The sequence below is a fragment of the Crocodylus porosus genome, unplaced genomic scaffold (assembly GCF_001723895.1).
Source record: "Crocodylus porosus isolate Cpor-Errol unplaced genomic scaffold, CroPor_comp1, whole genome shotgun sequence".
NCBI lineage: Eukaryota > Metazoa > Chordata > Crocodylia > Crocodylidae > Crocodylus > Crocodylus porosus.
Genome location: NW_017728948.1, coordinates 80,093,257 through 80,114,465, shown reverse-complemented (window position 1 = coordinate 80,114,465; position 21,209 = coordinate 80,093,257). Strand labels below are relative to the sequence as shown.

The 21,209-nt window shown below is 42.9% G+C and overlaps 1 protein-coding gene across 1 annotated transcript in view; it reads right to left on the bottom strand.

The window, feature by feature from the left end:
* The window catches only part of CDS1 (CDP-diacylglycerol synthase 1), a 53,999-nt gene that overhangs the window by 22,087 nt on the left and 10,703 nt on the right, over nt 1–21,209 (bottom strand). The window contains exons 4-5 of the mRNA XM_019552635.1: nt 12,920–13,017; nt 10,950–11,089 (exon numbers count right to left, since the gene is read on the bottom strand). Coding sequence (XP_019408180.1) covers nt 10,950–11,089; nt 12,920–13,017 — 238 coding nt within the window. The remainder of the gene's footprint in view (nt 1–10,949; nt 11,090–12,919; nt 13,018–21,209) is intronic.

Sequence of the window (21,209 nt, the reverse complement as noted above, 5' to 3'; positions counted from 1 at the left end):
ACTGAAATGGAATGATACCACTTGGGTGCAGTCAGTGTAAGGAAAAGCAGTGGTATGCCTTCAGCCCACTGCAACAGCTTAGTGCAAGATTGATTTATGCAAAATTCAAGAACCCCAAGTTTCCACAAGGGTACCTCACTGGCTCAGTGGAAGCCTCTATGACAAACAGCTGGAGGGTATTAAAAAACACTAAATGACCAATAAAAGCCAGTTTCTGATCCATGCCTGTTTTCTGTCAAGTACTGAACATGGAAAAGGGCCAATATTTATCCTGGCAAAAAGTAAAAAAAAGGTGTTACTAGGAGCTGTATTTAAGGCCAAGGTTGGGTAATGTATCTTTGGTATGATTTGAAAGGGAAGGAACAATGATACGGCAACATCTGCAGATGACAAAAAACAGTCCACGCTGAAAGGGAGTGAGCAGTTTCAGAGGAGCAGAAATTACGTGAATAGAATTTACCAGTAGAAAAAAAAAAGTCGACCTATTCAAGGTATATGCAAGGGGAATAACAGTGTGAACTGTAATATATCCTGCATCATGTAACTACTCAGGAAAGACTTCTCCAATGGCCAGATTATGCCATACTTAACATCTGGGTTTTTCTTCAACCTTTTTCTAAAGCAACTCCTATTGAAGTCACTCAATTGGACTATCCGGATAACTAGAAATTGCCATAACAGGTGAGACTATGTCCCTAATGCAACTGAACTAGAAGAACAGCATTCCACGAACAACCTTTCAAATAGACCTTAGTGGAAAAGCTGATTACTGCATACATCAAAACAGCATGAAGCCTTACAAATGCTCTTCACAAATAACTAACACTTAAACAGCCATGTTAAACAGCCCTTCAGACTATTTTTCAGCCATTGCTTTGTATTTGTAACATTTGGAACCACAATCTTTGACTTGTTTATCCAAACAGAAGTGCAATGCCTACAGCTTGACACCTGCAGAAGTAATAACAGAAATTATGCTGCTATTTTGTTCATATACACAATTACAAGAAACCTACAATATTCCATCATTATACCAATATTTCAGTTCTTTAAATCTACTACTTTACTTTTACATGGAAAAAATATTCACATGACCTTAGGACAACATGAATTGCTCACTTGTAATGGACTATAAACTTGATTGTACTGTTTTAAAATGACAACAGGGTTTCCCTACAACATTTTTCATCTGCACATTTCAGATTTCATAAAGGAGATCAGGTCATTATCTCTATTTTACAGATGACAAAACTGAGGCAGAGACTTGTCCAAGGCCATCCAGCACACCAATGGCAGAGCCAGGAATAGAACCCAAAGCTCCTGAACCCAAGTAAATTATTTTCTTTCAGATCCACAAACAATATTACTGCAAACAGGCTCATGTCTGCTGCTTCCCTGTTGATCTTCTGCTCCACCACCTAACTTCAAAACTATCATGAACAACAGCAATGCCTGCTAATGTCTCAGCTCTTGGCAGGATACGCAGAGCAGTCCTAAGAAAACAAGAACTTCTCCTGTCTCCTTCCCCATTACATCAAAGCCCTCTATAGAGAACTGGAGAATAGAAGAGGTAACCCCCACTCATGCATCTCACCGCCACTCTTTAATTCCCCCAGCCCTATGAAGGAATCTGATGAGATAAGAAAGAAATGGTTGTGCTAGGGACAGAAAGACATAGCTGCAGATCCTTCACTCCCCACAAGGTCACTACCATAAAAGTCTCCTGCCTTCCCCAGAGACAAAAGCTGCCATCCAAGAATGGAATGACACTTGCTACTGTCCTTACAAATCCAGATCTCTTCACTGCCAAGGAAGCCCCTGCAATCATGGAAGCATGGTTGCCTTCTCATTAAGAACAATCACTTCCACATTAACAAAACATTGTATGCAAATACAGATCTGCTAATCTCTTGTTTGTATCATGCGCATGAGAAACTTAAGAACCAGAAGAAAAGAGCAGAGCAGAAATTATAAGTCTTTTTGTTAATATGGTTTTCAACTATTTCTTTTTTTACATTGGTTTGAAGCAGAATTCATACTTTTTTTGAAGTTCCTTTCTGTGTTTTGAGAATGGGTGTGTCTATATTGCAGTGAGGAAGAAAGTCAGCATAGTAGTAGGGAGACCACTAAAAAAAGTTTAATGTAGCTGCCTGTAATAGGGGCCCAAGCTGAAGCCCTGTTACTAAGTAATACCCGGGATACTGGTAAGGGAGAGAGCCTGAGCACAGTAGTGGGAGGTTTACACAAAGGGAAAGGATCAGGGTAAATACAGCTACTGCTGTGCATAAAAGGCAGAGCTGGGGATCACACATTTGCCCTCAGGGCATTGGAGAGAAGCAGAGCAGTTCAACTGCAGGGATGGCTGAGCAGTGGAAGGCACTGCGAACAGGAAACTGATGACAAACTGGTAAGTTGGGGATGCTCATGCAGAGGACTGTGGATGGCAGGAGGCCAGCAAGACCCATGAGAGCCCAGGATGTAGCTCCAGGAAAAACCACAGAGACAACTGCACTCCCTGATCAGGATGGCCAGGAAACCGCCGTGATTGGGAGAAGATCAGAGAAATGGCAATCAGCCAAGCAGCAGAACAGTTGCTTCCATGCTAATAGGGTTTAATACAGTTATTTACTCTGTATCAAGCACCAATAAAGGCCGGCACTTGGTGAAACTGTCACCTGGGTGGCTCATTACTTATCACCCTCCCCTTCAGCGATTAATATCTTATTATATTTCCATCTCCTTAGTCATGGCAGGTGAGTCCTGAAGAGTGGAGGGGCAGGTAACTGACACCCACTCCCAAAGTGGTGCATTGGCTGGGAAATCCCCCAAGCCGCATGGGGAACCATGGAATCTATGGACATCCAGACCCCAACTGATTGGCAGCAGGCTCATAACATTACCCTGAGATTGCTACAGGGCCAACAGGCTCAACTAGAAGAGATGGTCTGGGTGCAGACACAAGAAGCAGAGGCAAGGATCTGACTGTTTGCCCAGCAGCAGGATCTATGCAAAAAAATCGAAGCCAAACAGGTGTCCCTGGGGAGAGACAGTGAAGGCTCTCAGTTCCCCAGAATGATACCCCAGGATGACATGGAGGCATATTAAGAAGCTTTTGAGGACGGCAGCTGCTTGTAAGTGGGAACTGAGCAGCTGGGTGGTGTGCTTAGGCCCCCTCCTCATTGGCTCTGTGCAGGCAGCCTACAGGGCCCTCTCCCAAAAAGAGGCCAGGGATTATGGGAAGGTAAAGGAAGCCATTCTATAATGCCTCAAGATCTCTCCAGAGACATACCAGCAAAAGTTCCAGGCCCGGAAAGGGGAGGAGGGACTCTGCCTACGCTTGCTTGTCCAGACACTATGGGACCTGGTGGAATGTTGGCTCCAGCCAGAGGTCTGAACCATTGGGGAGGTAGTGGACCTCATTGTAGTGGAGCAATTCCTAACAAACGTTGAGGGCAGCACCCTGTGCTGGGTAAGGCAGCACCAGCCAAAGATGGTGGAAGAAGCCTTATGCCTAGCCAAAGATTATGTTGCCGCCAAAGCCAAGGGAGAGGGACCCCAGAAGGAATGTCCTGGAGGGGCGGAGATGGGCTAGCATCTGGAAGGCCCCAACAAAGGGAAAGGGGAAACATGGTCCAGCCCGCAGGCTGCGAACCCCGAGGCTAGGATGCCAAGGACATAGCATGCTATAGATGCAGGTAAAAGTGGCATGTATCCCGATTCTGCCCACACCGCCCTCAAGCTGAGCTAACAACCAAGAGTCCTCGTGACGAAAAGATGGACTGCAATTTTGGGTGGCACAAGGGGCCAAGGCAACAGAATAAGACAGTGGTCAAGGTTCGAGTGGGAGACATCATCATTCCCACAGTCGTCAACACCAGCTACTCCTAGTCCATAAGGGCAGACGTGGTACCGTCACAGCCAGGGAGTCCCAAATCGCCCATGAGTATGGTCTGTATCCATGGGGCCTTGTACACCTACAAGAGGAAGGGGCTACAGCTCTCTGTGATGGGCTGAATGGAAGAAATCACGGTGGAGCTGGCAGAGACCCTTCCCTGCTCCAATCTCCTGGGAGCTAACTGACCGCACATGAAGGAAATGGTCATGCTGGTTTTGAGAAGAGGTGGTGGGGAGTGGCAAAGTGTCTTGGAGCCCCGGAGGAAGAAGATGGAGGAGACCTGGACCTAGAACAGATCATTGGCAATGGGTACTTCCAGGAGGAGCAGAAGCACGAGCCTCTTTTCAGGAACATCTGGCAGACTCAGCTGGCCAAACAAGGAGGTGTGGTGTTAGATCCTAAGAAAGCAAAGCTGAGTCCCTGCTTTGAGGTAAGGACAGGTATTCTATATCGGGTGGAGGAAAAGGAGGAGCGGTACGAGAAATGTCAGGTCTTAGCCCCACAAAATACTGGGGCAATTTGCTATGGATAGGCAATACTCTTACAATGGGAGGGCACCTGGGGTGGGACAAGACAGAAACCCGGTTGAAGCGGCGGGTCTTCTAGCCTGGCCTCTACAAAATGGTGGAGAAATTCTGCATGGAATGACCCAAATGCCAAAAGACAGGGGGTTTAAAACCCACCAAGGTCCTGGTGATGCCACTGCTATTGGCAGGGTGGCCATTCATCAGAATTGCCATGGACATGGTGGAGCCATTTCCCTGCAGCTGGACATGTTGCCAGTTCATCCTGGTAATCATCGATTATGCCACCCGGTTCCCTGAAGCTGTTCCCCTGTGTTGGGTGATGGCTCCCATGATAGCCAGCACCCTTATGAAATGGATCACTTGGGTTGGGTCCTCTGGGAGATTCTCACAGACTAGGGCCAATACTTCATGTCCAGGATCCTGAAGGGGATATGCAGCACACTGAAAATCAAACAACTCAGAACCTCTGTTTTCCACCCTCCAGATGGACAGCCTTGTGGAGCACTTCAACCGAACCCTGAAAGAGATGATACAGGCGTGTATACAGGGTTGGATGCCATGATTCCCCCATTTCTGTTTTCAATCAGGGAAGCGTCCCATTCGATCTAGTTTACAGTCATGTACTGAGAGGGTTCCTAGATGTGAAGGGTGGGAGATAGAGGGTGAGGATGGGACAACACCACAGGTCATAACCAACTTTCAGAAGAGGCTTAAGAGAGCCCAGGTCAGGAGAACCTGGGACAGAGTCAAGAGAAACAGAAACAACACTATGATGCACAGGGCACAGAGCAAGAGCTGAAGGTCAGTGATTGAGTGCTGGTGCTACTGCCTGACAATCCACACAAGTTGCTAGCCCAATGGCAGGGACCATTCCAAGTGACTGGACGTACAGGACCAATCTATGAGGTGCTCTAGATGGAGCCCACATGGAGAAGACAAATCAATCACATTAACTTATTGAAGAAGTGGTGCTGAAGACAGGGGATGGACCCTGTTAAGTAAGAGGAGTTAGAAGGGGACAGGGGAATAGGGGAATCCCCACTGAGGTCGACAGCAGACTCAGCCCTGAACAAGAAGAGAGCCTGGAGGCCCTAATAACTGAGTACAAAGATATGTTCTGTTAGACCCCCGAGGAAGCTCAGGGAGTAGTACACCACATCCAGACCTCACCTGGACAGATTGTGCACAACCGTTGGAGAAGGCTAACCAGGCACTTGTGGCCCGCAGTCAAACAAGAAGTGGACGAGATGAAGAAGCTGGGCATTATCGAGAAATCCAGAAGCCTTGGAGAAGCCCAACAGTAGTGGTCCCGAAGACAGATGGCTCCATAAGATTGTGCATTGATTATCATAAGGTGAACGAGACAGCAATTTGATGCATTCCCAATGCCCCAGATAGACGACATGCTGGAGAGGGTTGGCCAGGCCAAATACATCTTGACCCTGGACCTAACCAAAGACTATTGGCAGATACCAATAACGCCAGCCAACAAGGAGAAAACTGTCTTTGGAACCCCGTGGGGCTTATTTCAATTCAGGCAGATGCTGTTCGGGCTTCATGGAGTGGCAGCCTCATTCCAGCACCTGAGGGACCAGCTGTTAGCTCCCCACCGGGAATACGTGGCCGCGTATATAGATGATATTGTTTTCTCTGGTGATTGGGAAATGCACCGCTAACATTTAAGGAAGATTCTCAACAAACTCCACCAGGCCAGGCTGACCACAAACCCTCGGACATGTGCGCTTGGAAAGAGGGAGACTCAATACCTCGGGTTCCTGGTTGGACAGGGCAAGATAAAACCCATAGCAGATAAGGTGGCAGCCATCAGACGGTACCCACTACCATGGACAGTCAAGCAGCTACAGTCTTTTCTGGGTTTCACTAATTTCTATAGACACTTCATCCAAGTTTTCTCTGAGAAAGCGGCACCCCTGACAGAACTCACAAAAGGACGGAGGAACCCGGTCCAGTGGAACCCCAGGGCTACCCAAGCTTTTGAACTAGTGAAGGCAGCCCTATGCCAACACCCAGTACTCTACACCCCAGACTTCGAGAAGACATTCCTTTTGCAAACTGATGCCTCTGGCACTGCACTGGGAGCCATTCTCTTCCAAGAAGAGGGGGAGAAGAAAGGCCGATAGCCTTTGCCAGCAAAAAACTGATGACCACAGAAGCCTGACATTGCATGATTGAAAAGGAGTGCCTGACCATCTGGTGGAGGGTGGAACTCTTTTGTTATTACTTACTGGGCCAGAGGTTCATGCTGATCATGGACCATGAACCTCTATGCTGGCTATTAATTGCCAAGCTAGATAACACCTGACTAATGAGGTGGTCTCTCACTTTACAATCCTTTTATTTTACAGTAAGACACTGGGCAGGAAAGAAGAATGGAAATGTGGACATCTTGTCACGCACCGAAGACACGACAGACACCACCGGGAGCGCAATGGACATGGCTGGCCTGGTTGAGGATCATGAAGACTGGCCAACTTTAAGTTTTTTTGAACAAAGGGAGGAGGTGTGTAACAGGAGTTTGAGCTGAAGCCTGGGCACAGCAGTGCGGGGTTTACACACCAGGAAAGGATCAGGGTGTGTAAAAGGCAGAGCCGGGGATCACACATTTGCCCTTGGGGCACTGGAGAGAAGCACAGCAGTTCAACCGCAGGGATGGCTGAGTGGCAGAAGGCATTGCGAACAGGAACAATGAACTGGTGAGACTGGGGATGCTGACACAGAGGGCTGTGGCAGGAGGCCAGCAAGGCCCACAAGAGCCCAGGGGACATGGCTCCAGGGAAAATCCCAGAGACAATTGCACTGCCTGATCAGGACAGCCAGGAGACCACCGCAATCAGGAGAAGATCAGAAAAACGGCAATCAGCGAAGTGGTAAAACAGCCACTTCTGCACTCATAGGGTAATTAGTGCAGTTATTTACTTTGTATCAAGCACCAATAAAGGCCAGCACTTAGTGAAGCTGACACCTGTGTGGCTCATTACTTATCACCCTCCCCTTCAGGGATTAACATCTTATTATCTTTCCATCTCCTTAGTCGTGGCAGGAAAGTCCTGAAGCAAGGAGGGGCGGGTAACCGACACCCACTCACACTGTCATAGGTAACAGTAGTAAGGACACAGAAGCATTGAGGACTAGTTACCTGAGTGTGTACTCAGAGTCCCCTGATGGAGCTGTACAGCTTGTGTGGAAGCTCATACCCCCACATCTTTATGGCTATTGTTACCCACACTACTTAACTAGATTAGAGACAGTGTAGGTATACTGACATGAGTCCTCACTGATTCTACCCTGTGTGAACTTTTTTGCCTGCAGCACTGTAAAATACTAAAAGTTGTCTCAAGTATCTTTGATGGATTCTGCTTGTCTATTCCTCATTTCTGTTTTAGACTTGTTCAGAAAAACAATTAATTTCTATATATCAACTCTTCAAGTTCAGACTAGAATTTAAAAGTCAACATCTGTTCAGGCTCTTGTGTTACAACCCACAGAAAAGAATTTTAATTCCATTGGTGACACGTAGGGGGTGCGCATGGGTGTACGTGCACTCCCTGAGATCGGCCGTGTACCCCCGGAAGTGCCAGTCATGAAACTGGAAGTGCCGACAGAAGTGCGCTTCCAGTTTCACTGCTGGCTCAGCAATTGGCCGCTGGGGGACTCCTCCCTCCCTGTCGGTGATCTGGTGCCCACCCCCAACTCAGGAGGCACCATTCACCCATGCTTAATGCAGTAAATTGTACTGATTTTGCATGAAACAGAAATGAGTATGTTCTTATAAATGTATTGGGTCTTCAATGAAAGTGGAGTAAATGGTGGTAAGAAAAATATTTACCTTTTAATTCTGCTTCCACAAAGATATTTTGCAGAATTTTCATTTCTGGATCTCATGACCTAAAATAATTCAACCACTTCTTCTGAAGAACAAGAAATTTCTATTAATTTGGGGGGAGGGGGATTATTTATTTTTTTAAATACAAAGAAAGTAAGGACAAATGAACTGTTTGGCATCATTATTCCAAACCCCACCTCTGGTAATAATTTGGGTTGGTAAACAAGAATCTAACATAAAGATGTTTTCAGCAAACTTACTTTTCCATCTCTAAAGTTCACAGGATAATAGGAAAGTAGGGCTAGAAGGGACTTCATGGAATCATCTAGTCCAGGCCTCTATTCAAGACAGGATAATCCCTGACTAAGCCATCCCAGCCAAGTGTCTGTCTAACCTGCCCTTGAAAATTTCCAGAGATGGAAATTCCACGACTTCTCTAGGTAGCCTGCTCCAATGCTTGATGCAGGCATACCTGGTTCAATGAGTGTGGGACCGCCCTCAAAGTCAGAAAGTTTTTCCTAATCTCCAACCTAAATTTCCTCTTCTGCAGTATGAGGTCATTCCTTGAAGTCCAGTTCCTTACAGCTGCAAAGAATAATCTACTTCCACCCCTGTATAATAGTCCTTCAGGTATTTGAAGACTGTTAATAAATCCCCACTCAGTTTTCTCATCTCCAGATTAAATTGTGTTAGTTCTTTCATACTTTTCTCATAAATCATGTTTCCCAGGCCTTTAATAATTTTTGTTGCTCTCTGCTGGACTCTTTCTAATCTGTAGAAATTTTTCTTGAAGTATGGGGCTCAAAAATGGACATAGTGCTCCACGTAAGGCTTCACTCACCTGTGCCAAACAGAGCAGAAGAAACACTTCCCTCTCCAAGAAACACGCCTGTTAATACACCCCAGTATGCTGTTGACTTTTTTGCAACAAAAGTACACTGCTGGGTCATATTCAGCTTATGGTCCACTGTAACCCCCAAAACTTCCTTTGCAGTATTACAGCCTAGCCAACCACTGCCCAGCCTGATTTGTGCATGCAATTATTCTCTCCCAAGTGCAGGACTCTGCACTTATCTTTCCTGAATTTCATCTGATTAATTTTGGACCATTTCTCCAGGTCATTCTAGATACTTGCCATACCCTCCAGTGCAACTCTAGCTAATTTGGTGTCACTTATAGATTTGCTAAGTGTACACTCAATCCCATCATCCAGATCACTAATGAAGATGTTAAACAACAGCAAACCAAGCACTGAGCCCTGGAGAACCCCACTTGATAGGTCCTCCCAACTACACATTGAGCCACTAATGACTACTCATTGAGCATGATGATCCAACCAGTTATGTATTCACTTTACAGTACTTTCCTCTCAGTACGCCCTATTTCCTTAGCTTATTGAGAATGCTAAGGGAAAAAGTGTCAAAAGCCTTGCTAAAGCCAAGGCAGATCATATCCACAGTCCCTTCCCCATTCACAGAGCCTGACACCTTATCATAGAACAAAATACTTCCTAAAAATAACATGTTCAAGATTCCTACTGCTGGGGAAATAGCAGCTCAAAGAAATGTCCTTTACCTTTCATCTCCCTACACAAAAAAGGAATACTGTTAGAAGTAAAGTAGTATGTACTACGTACCAGGACCAAAAAGTTTTATGTTCTTCTGTTTCATGTAAAGAAGGGAGAGAAGATAGCTTTTACATATATGAGGCTTAAATAATTTGAGCAAAACAAAATATCCAAGCAAAGCAAAATTCTATAAAAAAATCTAGCCAGTTTTACTTAGGGACATTACTACAAAAGAACTTACAGAAAAGGGACAGTTTAGGCTTTCTTTATTCCTAAGCATGTTCTAAAAACAAAAAGAAACAAAACAGATTCCTCCCTAGAAGCAATATTCAAACAGTATCCAAACAACAGCTTTTCAAATGTACAGAGCCCTCTGACCTGTGATTTCTGAATGAGTGACTAGTTAGGCAGCTTTAATTGTGCTAATGAAAATATACTGAGATGCATTTATTCTATGAAAACAAGCTAAATTTCATTTTCTGAGAACGGGCAATCTGTTTAAAACTCATATTTCCTTTAATATTGAAGGAAGCTCTCACTGTAATTCACATGGGTAAAGTTTGGTTCTCATTTGTGTTACTGTTTTTTCTAAGAGCTTCACATCACACACTTATCAAGTTTTAAATAAAATGGTAAGATCATGTTGATGTAGACTTTCCAATGCTCTTATGTTATAAAACGGCAGGACTTAATCAAGTGTGTAGTCCCATTGACCATAAAAAGACTACTTAGGAACTTAAACTGGACTGATGCTTTAAACTGTAAATAAATTTCTGTTTATTCATTATGATTGTTATTACTCCATTATCCCCACCATCATCTACTCATTAGGTAGACCTCTTAAACAACAGTCACCATCAATAACCTGTGGACAGGAAGCTTTTTATTCAATTTTTTCACTGGAAATATGTAATGCAAACATGCAGTTTCCTTTAATAAGGTGAGAGGCAGGAAGAAAATATTGGAACGCAAGAAAGCTAGAAAGAATAAAATAAATTTCTGAAATACAAATATGCAAAATATGTAACATAACAGTGAAACATAGTGCAGTGATACATTAAAAATAACGTATTAAAAATAACGTATTAACCATTAGAATTGGTCTGTTAAGCTCACCTGTCAAGTAGAGTGCAAAAGATATAAACCTGTGGTAGCGAATTAGAAACTGAAGTTGCTCTCTCCTTTGAACAAATGTAGCAAAGTAATCTGCCACTGTCTCTCCATAGAAAAAGTAGTTTACACACAGCAAAAAGTACCTAAATCAAACAACAGATACTGCTCATTTTATGTGCTATTAAATACATCTTTGTACAGTTTAATTCAACAAAAGAAGAAGCAAACAAAATTTTAATGCCTAAAAATTAGGACTTGAGGCAGAGATCCTAAAAAAGCCCAATATTTTAAACTTATATTTCAGTATCATTAAACAAATGTATACTGCTTCAAAAAGACAGTGCTTGCAGTTTAAGTTCTATTAAAATAACATTTATTTAAAAATACCAGCATTTCAGAGAAGGAAATTAGCTAAAAATTTTCATGTTGAGTTACAGCATTGAATCCTTTATACACACACAGTCCCTATTATGATATTCTGTAGTTAAAAAATACAGAACTAATTACTAGCGCTTTCCTCGTAAGTTAAGTCAATGCTTGAAAAACCTTCCCAGATGCTGCATGGGAAATTTGCTAGAATTCTCTGCACAGCTTTAGGATAGTATTCAGCTTTGACAGACAAATAGAAAATAAGTTAGTTGTTATTATAAAAACAAGTCCTAAAATGTAGTGGGACGGTAAACAAGTGGGAGATAATGTTTTGGTTTTGCAGTGTAGGCAGACGCTTCTTTAGCAATAGGACCATGAAAGAGGTATGTCACCTTCCCCTCCCCGCCATACTCTATCTTTTCCCTTTCTTGCAAGGTCTTCGTTATTTATAAACAGAAATCCTATGTCTGAAGACAGACAATAAAGACCTCAAGTCAGAAACAGATAAATAAGATAACTAAGAACAGTCACTACTAACATCATAAAATATCCTTACTCCACACATATCCAGCAATATAATGCTGGTGTACAAATATAATTTGGTGAATGCACTAAGGACACTGCAGTTTAACATGCAACAAGTCTCTATCTTCCTCTGAAATCAAGTATGTAAGCACATGTATAGGCTATTGCACTTTTATCTCTAGTACTTAATCATGGGGTGAAAAGTTCTTTTCCATCACCTGTTCCAGATCAATGTTCATGACACTGTTTCCCTAACTAAAGTATCATTTTGCTCTATACCAGTCTTATTTCACAGAAAGTTTTCCCAGAGTTCAACTACAAATGGAATCTGAATACACAAAGGAATATTCAATGACATTTTAAAAAGTAGGAAATTCAAAACTAAAAATGTTTTTTTTAAATATAATACGTTATTAAACTAGGAAATTAATCACCGCAAAGTCACCCAGGAGAAGAATTTAAAAGTAAAAAAGGGACTGATATCAAGAATAGCCAACAATGCCATAATTAATTACAAACTTTGGAAGAGACATGAACCCTTTTATTTCTGTGGTTTAAGAATCTTTAAATCTAACCAGGATGTGACCTACAAGAAGGTAGAGACTGTTCCACATTTACCACCTAGTGTTAACACCATAGTGTTCTTCTATCTTCTTCAGAAGCCTCCAGTACCTGCTACTTGCCAAAAAAACCATAGTGGACTGGATGGACTTTCCATGCAAACCATTATGGCATTTCGTACGTTCCTATAAACAGGGGCTGCTTATCTCAGTTAACTCAACTGTGCATATTTAATCATAGAGTGAAAAGTATACAGCATATTATTGCACATGGGCCTCATTCCAACTTTATTACTCTAAACATGTAAATACATGGTAAAGCTGGGAGAAACTAGGGCTATGAAAGGCCAACTGACTTTTTCAAGGTTACACATGTACAGGACAATAGAGGCATGTATACAAAGCAGATCTCCCAAGTCCCAAGCCTGTACTTTAGCCACAAAGCTATTTTTCCGTGTTACAGGATATGGAGAGCTTAACCTTAATCTCCACTGATTGAAATTCTCATGTGTTACTTACCAGCTTAGGGTTCTAAACCATGGTAAATCATAGGAATGATAGACTCTGTAGCCTATTGTAATGATTTCATGGAAACACTTTACTTGGATGCTCAAGACCTAAATTAAAGAAAACAAAGAATTATCTGCACATACAATTTTCTAAAAACAGTAACAAATATTAGAACCTGGTTCAAGAATGTATCTTACTGCTATAATGTCATTGAATAAGCAGCTTGAGCGATTTCAAGGGATTACAAGGTGAAATGGAACCACTTTTGAATGAACGGAGAACCTGAGTCACTCTGCAGAAAGGAATGTTAGGGCTGGTTTTAATATATTTAAAAAAACTCAGTGAAGTTAAGTTTTTAAAAAAGGTTTGACAAATACACTTGCAATGACAGGTAGGAAGCTTTCTCTGCAAAGCAGTATCCCAAGCTCTTCTGCCATATTAATTTTTTTATTTAGATGAGAGAGAAGATTTTCAAAGATGAAAAGAGAAATAAAGTGCTCAACTCCCATTGAAAAGGAACAGAAATTTGGCACCTGACTCCAGTTTCAGTGACCTTTATGCACTTCAGTGAATGTTAACATTAAAGTTCATGTATCTCTAAGGCTTTGCCCATGCTGAAAATTAAATGACATGTTTATTAAAACAATATTAAGCATTAATGTGAAAAAGTTTGGTGTCACAAACATCATTGCAACAACACCACTACAACTTTACTTGACATGCTTAACATTTGTCATATTTATCACCTTGTTACTTAAAATGTTAACTCACAAGATGCTTTGTTGCAGTACAGACAGTATTTCAATTTTTACCCTCTAAATGTCTTGCTATCTGGATCCCACTCTTTTACCTGCTCCTACTCAATTCTGGAAGCAAGTAAAATAAATCATCTACTGCAGGGCTGTCCAATTCACAGCTCATAAGGGGTTAGATTTTGTAGCCTCCAGGCTCCTGCCCAGACACTGCTCTCCCATTGCTCTGGTTACAGCAGTAGCCGAGGGTGCCAGGCTCCTCCTACTTTTCCTTCCTACCCCCAACCTGGGGTGGTGCACAGTGAGGCAGCATGCCCCCCTTCTTATGGAGCAGAGGAGGGTGCCAGGTGCCCGCAGGCATGATGCTGTACAGTGGGTCATATGCAATACAGTTTAGGGCAGCACAGTGTGCGTGAGTGGGAAGAATTTCAATATGCAGTTCAATGGAGCACAATGGGGGAGGGGGGTGCTATGCACAGCTGTGAGCCCCATGACACTCCAGCCCCATAGACTCCCCACAGACTGGAAATCTGGCAGCAGGAGAGTGAGTATTAACACTGCCACCTCTCCTCCACTGCCAAATTTCTGGACCTGGGGGACAACCTGTGGGGCAACTGACAGGGCTCATGTCATGAGCCAGAGCTTGAGCTCTCCTGCTTTATAATAATGTCAGAAGACTTGAATCTTGAAGCTTCTGCTATGTGGTATAACATAGGAACAAGTTCATTTTGTGAGCTCAAACACGTTTGGCTTCAAGGCTTGACAGTTAAGCCTTGGAGTATACACACCTCAGAAAGTAAAGATATTAAATCATGTTGCAAAACAAACACGTTTCTTTTTCTTCCTGGTTATAACACTGCCAGAATAGCAATTGGACACTTAAAGGAAAAAGTGAACAAATTTAAACACAAATATACTTTTTATTCAAAGAATTTATTACAGGGAAGAAACTCTCCAATCATTCAGAAAATAAATTACAGCATTTTCCAGATTTAGGGGAAACTTACAAGATATAATGTCGACAGGATGTAATAAAGAACATAAAAATACTGGCAAAACAACATTCCAGTAGCTCAGCATGTCACATCTTCTAAGAGGTGTTTCTAAGTGGGTCATGTAAAAACAAAAACAAATACTTTGACATCTAGAGACAGTGTCAAAATCATCAGCCTTAAAAGATACAATAACTCCGCATTTTGGTGCTTCAAAACAGCTTCTAGTCTTATTTCTCAAAGTAAAAATGTAATATTTTCTAAAATAATTTCTGAGTCATAAAAAAATTGTATCATATAATGTAGATACTATAAAAGTATAATAGCTGTATATAGAAATGGTCAGAAGAAATATTAAATATAACATCTGAGCATTTCTTTCAAGAGTAGAAAAATAAATCAGTTGGTCTATTACTTCTACAAACAAAAAACTGCTACCTGTGATATTTTGGATGGATTAAAAGACAGCCCACAAATATTTAAGTAGAAGTTAATTACAAAACCTAACCAAGTATGGTCTAAGATTTTCTAAAGAGACAACTGAATTGATTTGCTGGAAGTACTTGAGTTTCTCTGACAGTCCAGCTGATTTTCTCCTTTGTTACCACTATTTCAGGAAAAATTTGTATTAGCAACAATTTTAAACCTAGCATATAAGGTTCCTTCAGAAAGACCCATTTTTACCATCAGATTAATCAAAAGTGAATTTTAGCAAACATAAGTGCACTGTGTTAATAAAATGACAGAACTTTTTCCAAAGCTGTACTAACACAAGTCTTATTTTTTTCAAGAATACATAGTATAGCTCTTGGCATAAGTACATGCTCCTTCAGACCTTATTTACAATAAATTCCGAAAACTATCTTCTACCCCAAAAAGTAGAAAAATAGGAACAAGAGAAAGTATGCAACTGAAACTGAAGAGTTCACTAGCAGTATCCATTTGGTCCACACAATGCACCATAGTTATCTTTGTGCACCATACTGAAAGTATGAAGAGTGGCACGTCCTTTCTCTACTTCAAGTCCCTAGAATAAATAAGCAATCTGTAGCAGATGGTAGGTAGGGAAGGTCGTGGAGTATACATGAAGACAACACTTCTCAAAGGACTCTAGTTACTGTAAGTGGAGCTCACTTTTCTTTCTTCAAAGTACTAGTCCCCATACATAGTCTACTCAGGATGGCTCCGAAAGCCAACTGGTAACTGCTCAGAATCTTTACTGACTAAAGGACTTTCAACAAAAAAAGCATCCCAGGAGATGCCTGTACTAGTGCATAATGTTTTATAAAGGTAGGTTGCAGCCTAACACATGATAATAGGAGTCATTTGAAAGGAAGGCCAGTAAGGCATTTTGGGTGCTAACAGAATATGCCCCATCATTTTCTGGGTCATGTCTTAGAAATTTCAGGGGAAAAGAGAATACAATCAGAGATTAACTTTGAATGACTGCATAAAAATTGCATCACCTTTCATAATCTAAATAAGAGGGGAAAAAAAGTCTAGGAGACTACTAGAAAAGTCTTCCAAGTAAAAGGGCAAGACCCTCCTGACATCTAAGGAACATATTTGCATTTTTTCATGATGTGTCTACATCTTGGGAAAGAATACAGATTAAGGTTGAATTCAGGAAACTACTGTTGGAAGAAGCTTTAGGTGTTGCCTAAAAAACTTCATGATAAAATACAGTAAGGGGGGTCTGATAACAGGGGCCAAGCTCTCTCCTACTGAGAGCAGGGCTAGGCAGTAGAGGTAGAAAGCTGCAGAGCCCCAGATAATGGACAGTTGATTAGATAATGGTCTGCAGAGGTACCCTCAGCGCAAAAGGAGAAGCAGCCAGGGGCTATATATATAATCCCTGCACTTGAGGCATGGATGGCAGTCTTGACCTAGGCAGAGCTGGAGAAAGGGCTCACTGCTGGGAGCTCTGTAAAGTATTGTGAGGAGCTGGAGATTGACCATGACTGCTAATCAAAGGAGCTCTCTGCTCCTGAAACAAAGAAGCAATACCAGGGACTGGAGAAGGAACTGTGAGCAGGCCCATGAGAGCCCAAGCTGAGAGAAGCTAGCAGGACAAGCTTGGGGGGCAGATTAGAGAAAGGACCCCCCAACCACACTTAATTGCATTTGTGTTTGGCTTGATGTTTGCTGTTTAGGCAGTGAGCTTCAGGAGTGGCTGAAGGGAAGGGAATTAGGCTACGAAAGATGCCCCATAGAGGGGCCTAACTTCTTGCCAGATTGGCAGATTGACAGAGGCCCAGTGAACAGTGTCAGGCTGTCAGCACCCTGAGAGACAGGGCAGAGTGGGAAAGCAAGGCACCCAGGACCACACGTTGTCTAGAGGCAGAGTATACCACCACCACCAAAGGCATGGAGGGGAAGACAGGAGGAGAGAGGAGGGGGAGGTGGTATACCCAGGAATACCAAAGTATAAGGAGCCAGACTACAGTGATCACAAGGAGATGCCACTCCTACTGCAAGTGGTAGATCCCATTACATGCTCTCAATTCTCTTGCCTTCCTTTCTGACATTATACCCATAAGAGAAGCCACCTTCCTAGGCAAGCAGAAAAGCATAAGGGAAAAAGTTCAAATGGAGGTTTTGCTATAACTGTGAACACTAAAGCAAAGTCTCGCAATGGTGAGTAGATGCTCACTAGCCCTTTCAAACTAAAAACAGGTTGGGTTTAATCCTGTTCTGTGCTTTGACTAACATCAAAACAGGGATAGACGCCTACACATGTATCTTGAATGGTAATTAACTTGATTTAGCCCCTGTTGTTCTGGAGCAACATGTTCAGGTAATTCACAGGTACTTAACATTAGGGTTACAATATAGTCTGGGTTTTCCCAGCGGTCCTCAGATGAATGACCTTTATCCCAAAGACATGGAACTCCTATTTCCTGGAGAAAAGTCTGCTGAGATTGCTGGCAACTATGCTCTAAGAATGCAGCAAGTGAATCAAAGTTATAATGATTTTATAATGTGTGTATGTGTGTGTACATATGCATAATATGTGTATATGCACCAATTCCAGAATCTTATTGCTTCGGCTTAATATCCAGAACACTAACTTCCCTGCTGGTTATGCTCAAGGTCCTAGTGGATTCACGTTGGAAGTGGACTGCAGTGCAGCTCCTTTAATCTTGCAGGTTCCCCCATGTGCCCCTCCCCGCCATTGACTAGTGGAGGGGCCCTGCTTGTGGCTCACTCCTGATTGGCTGGGAAGCAAAAGCCACAATTTTAAACATGGCACCACTTTTGCCTCCCCACCACTGATTGGCCAAGGAGGCCCCAGCAGCCCCACTGCTTACTGCTGACTGACAGGGAGGCAAAAACAGCACCATGTTTAAAACCGCAGTTTTCGCTTCCCTGCTGATCAGAAGTATGCCGCAAGAAGGTACCCTCCACCAATCAGAACCAGGGGTGCACATGGGAAAACCTGCAAAATTAAACCTTAGTGCAGCCCACTTCCGTTACAAATTTCATAGGGCCTTATTTATACTGCATACTGTTATGTTGACATGATTCATTTGGGCTGGTTCTGAATGACTGATAGAAAGTGTTTACACTCTGCACTGCTTTGGGTTCTGCGCTAGCATGCTGAAATGAAGCAATGACTCATGGAGTTCAAGTAGCCTGTATCACACATCCATTCATCCAAATAAGCTCCACAACCCAGTAATGATGCACCTATTTTGTTGTTATATGAGGAAAGAAGGTCACTCCTACACCCGTGCTTCTCACCCAGAGTGCTACTGCACCTTGGGGTGTACTGCTATCTTTTCAAGGATGGCATGGGGTATCACACAATGCTAGCACTGTTAGGTGTGCAAACAGGATCCGCAAGATAAACCCAGAGATTTCAAACAATGTTAAAAACATTTTGACCTCCCTGTGGTCTTTCTGAGGTCTCTGCAATGGAAGAGTCGTTCTATTATTTTTTTCTGTAGTTAAAACAACAAATAAAAACAAGGACCCAGAATCTGGACCCAGAATTTTCCAACGAGTGTCTCAAGTTGATTGAGGGGTACATCAAGCCTAAAAATTTTGAGGACAACTTTCTTATATATATCTTTTTCCACCAGTTGCAGGACTGGCAAACTCAAAGAATTCATTCGGATTCAAGAAACTGAGAGAAGCATCTCTAAAACTGTGTTTCTCAGGGAGTGAATTGTCTATAGACTTGCCTGAAGACATCAGAGATAAATACTGTTTCATGATTATACTATGTGACCCAACAGATGCAAAGAAAATGTCATTGATGAGAATGACGCTAATTGATAAGAAAGGTCATAAATCTGGACTTTGCTTTCACTGTCTGAGTTTAGTTTTGATTAGATAAATTTTACTGAGAGTTGATGTTTGAACGGACTTTTTCTTCATTTCAATGGAATAGAAAGGGAAGCAAGATATGAGGAAATGATTGGTGGGCAGTAGATTCATAGATGCTAGGGTTGGAAGGGACCTCAACAGATAATCGAGTTCTGCCTGGGCAGGAAAGAGTGTGGGGGACATATGACCCCAGCCAGATGCCCATCCAGCCTTCTCTTAAAGCTCCCCAACATAGAGGAGAGCACCACCTCCTCTGGAAGCCCATTCCAAATTTTGCCCACCCTTACCATGAAGAAGTTTTTCCTGATATCTAGCCTAAATCTGTTCTCTGTCAGTTTGTGACCATTGCTCCATGTTACCCCAAGAGGCACCTCAGTGAATAGAGCATCTCTGATTCCTTGCTGCATCCCCCTAATGAATTTGTAGGTGGCCACAAGATCACCTCTCACCCTTCTCTTGCAGAGGCTGAAGAGGTCCAGATCCCTTAGTCTCTCCTCATACGGCTTGGCCTGTAAACCCTTAACCATACAAGTGGCCCTCCTCTGGACCCTTTCGAGATTATCCCCATCCTTCTCAAAGTGCCGCATCCGAAACTGGACACAGTACTCCAACTACAGTCTGACTAATGCTGCACAGAGGGGAAGAATCACTTTCTTGGTTCTATTTGTCATGTATCTACTTATGCATGATAAAGTGCGGCTAGCTTTGCTGATGACGACTCATGTTCATCCTGGAGTCCACTATGACTCCAAGATCCCTTTTTGCTTCTGCATTGCTGAGAGGGTCATTTCCCAGCCAGTAGGAGTGCTGGATATTTTTACACCCTAGGTGCAGCACTCTGCATTTGGTCTTGTTGAACTGCATCCTTTTGTGTTCTGCCCACTTTTCCAACCTGTCCAGGTCTGCCTGAAATTGTTTCCTACCTTCCACAGTGTACACTTCACCCCACAATTTAGTATCATACACAAACTTGGACAGAGTACACTTCATGCCCACATCCAAGTCACTGAGGAAGACACTGAAGAGTACAGTCCGAGGGCTGAGCCCTGCAGAACCCCAATACCCACATCCTTCCAGGTTGATAACGACCTGTCTCCTACCACTCTCTGGGTGCAACACCCAAGCCAATGTGCCACCCACCTGACCATGTAAACATCTAAGTCACAGCCTCTTAATTTATTTATGAGAATGGAATGAGATACCTTATCAAAGGCCTTCCTAAAATCCAAAAAACCGACATCCGCCTGTACTCTGTCTACACGTTTTGTGACCTGGTCATAAAATTAAACCAGATAAGTCACGCATGATCTACCTGCAACAAATCCATGCTGGTTGCCCTGCTGCATTATTTTTCCCACTGGACTCACACAAATATGAGCCTCAATAATTTTTTCAAAGACTTTTCCAAGGATGGAGGTGAGACTAACTGGCCTATAATTACTTGGATCTTTCTTCCTCCCCTTCTTGAAAATAGGGACCACATGGGCCCTTTTTCCAGTCCTCTGGCACCTGACCAGAGGACCATGAGCAAACAGCCATGCCAGTGGTTCTGCTATGACATCGGCCAATTCCTTCAGTACTCTTGGATGCAGTTCATTCGGGTCTGCTGACTTAAACACATCCAGTCGATCCAAGTGACTGCACCAAGTCAGCATCGATAGCTGGTAGGCTGGTGTCCCGCTGACATCCAGCTAAGAACCAGTTAGGAGACTTATCTTGACCCTTGTTCAAGAACACTGAGGCAAAGAACTCATTGAAGAGCTCAGCCTTGTCCCCGCTGTCTGTCACTAATTGCTCCTGCTTGTTCAGTAGGGGTCCTATGCAGCCCTGTGCCTTCCTTTTACTTCCTACATACCTAAAAAAATACTTTTTGCTGTCTTTAATTTGTATTGCCAACCTCAGCTCCCTAGTTGCTTTGGCCTTTCTAACTACCTCCCTGAGAGTGCATGCCAAGTAGGTATATTCCTTCTTGGTAGCTTCCCCCTGCTTCTACCACATGTATATGCCTCTTTTTTTGCCCTTAGGTTCCCTTAGATTTCTCTGTTTAGCCAAGGAAATATTTTGGCCCCTTTCCCTTGCACTGGGGTCATCTCTGTGCCCGAAGGATCACTTCCTTTAGGAATGACCACCCTTCCTGGCTTCCCATCTTGCCAATATTCCTATCGCTCCTATCCTCGACTCCCATCTTGCCAATACTACTACACAGTAGGGCTGTGCAAAGCT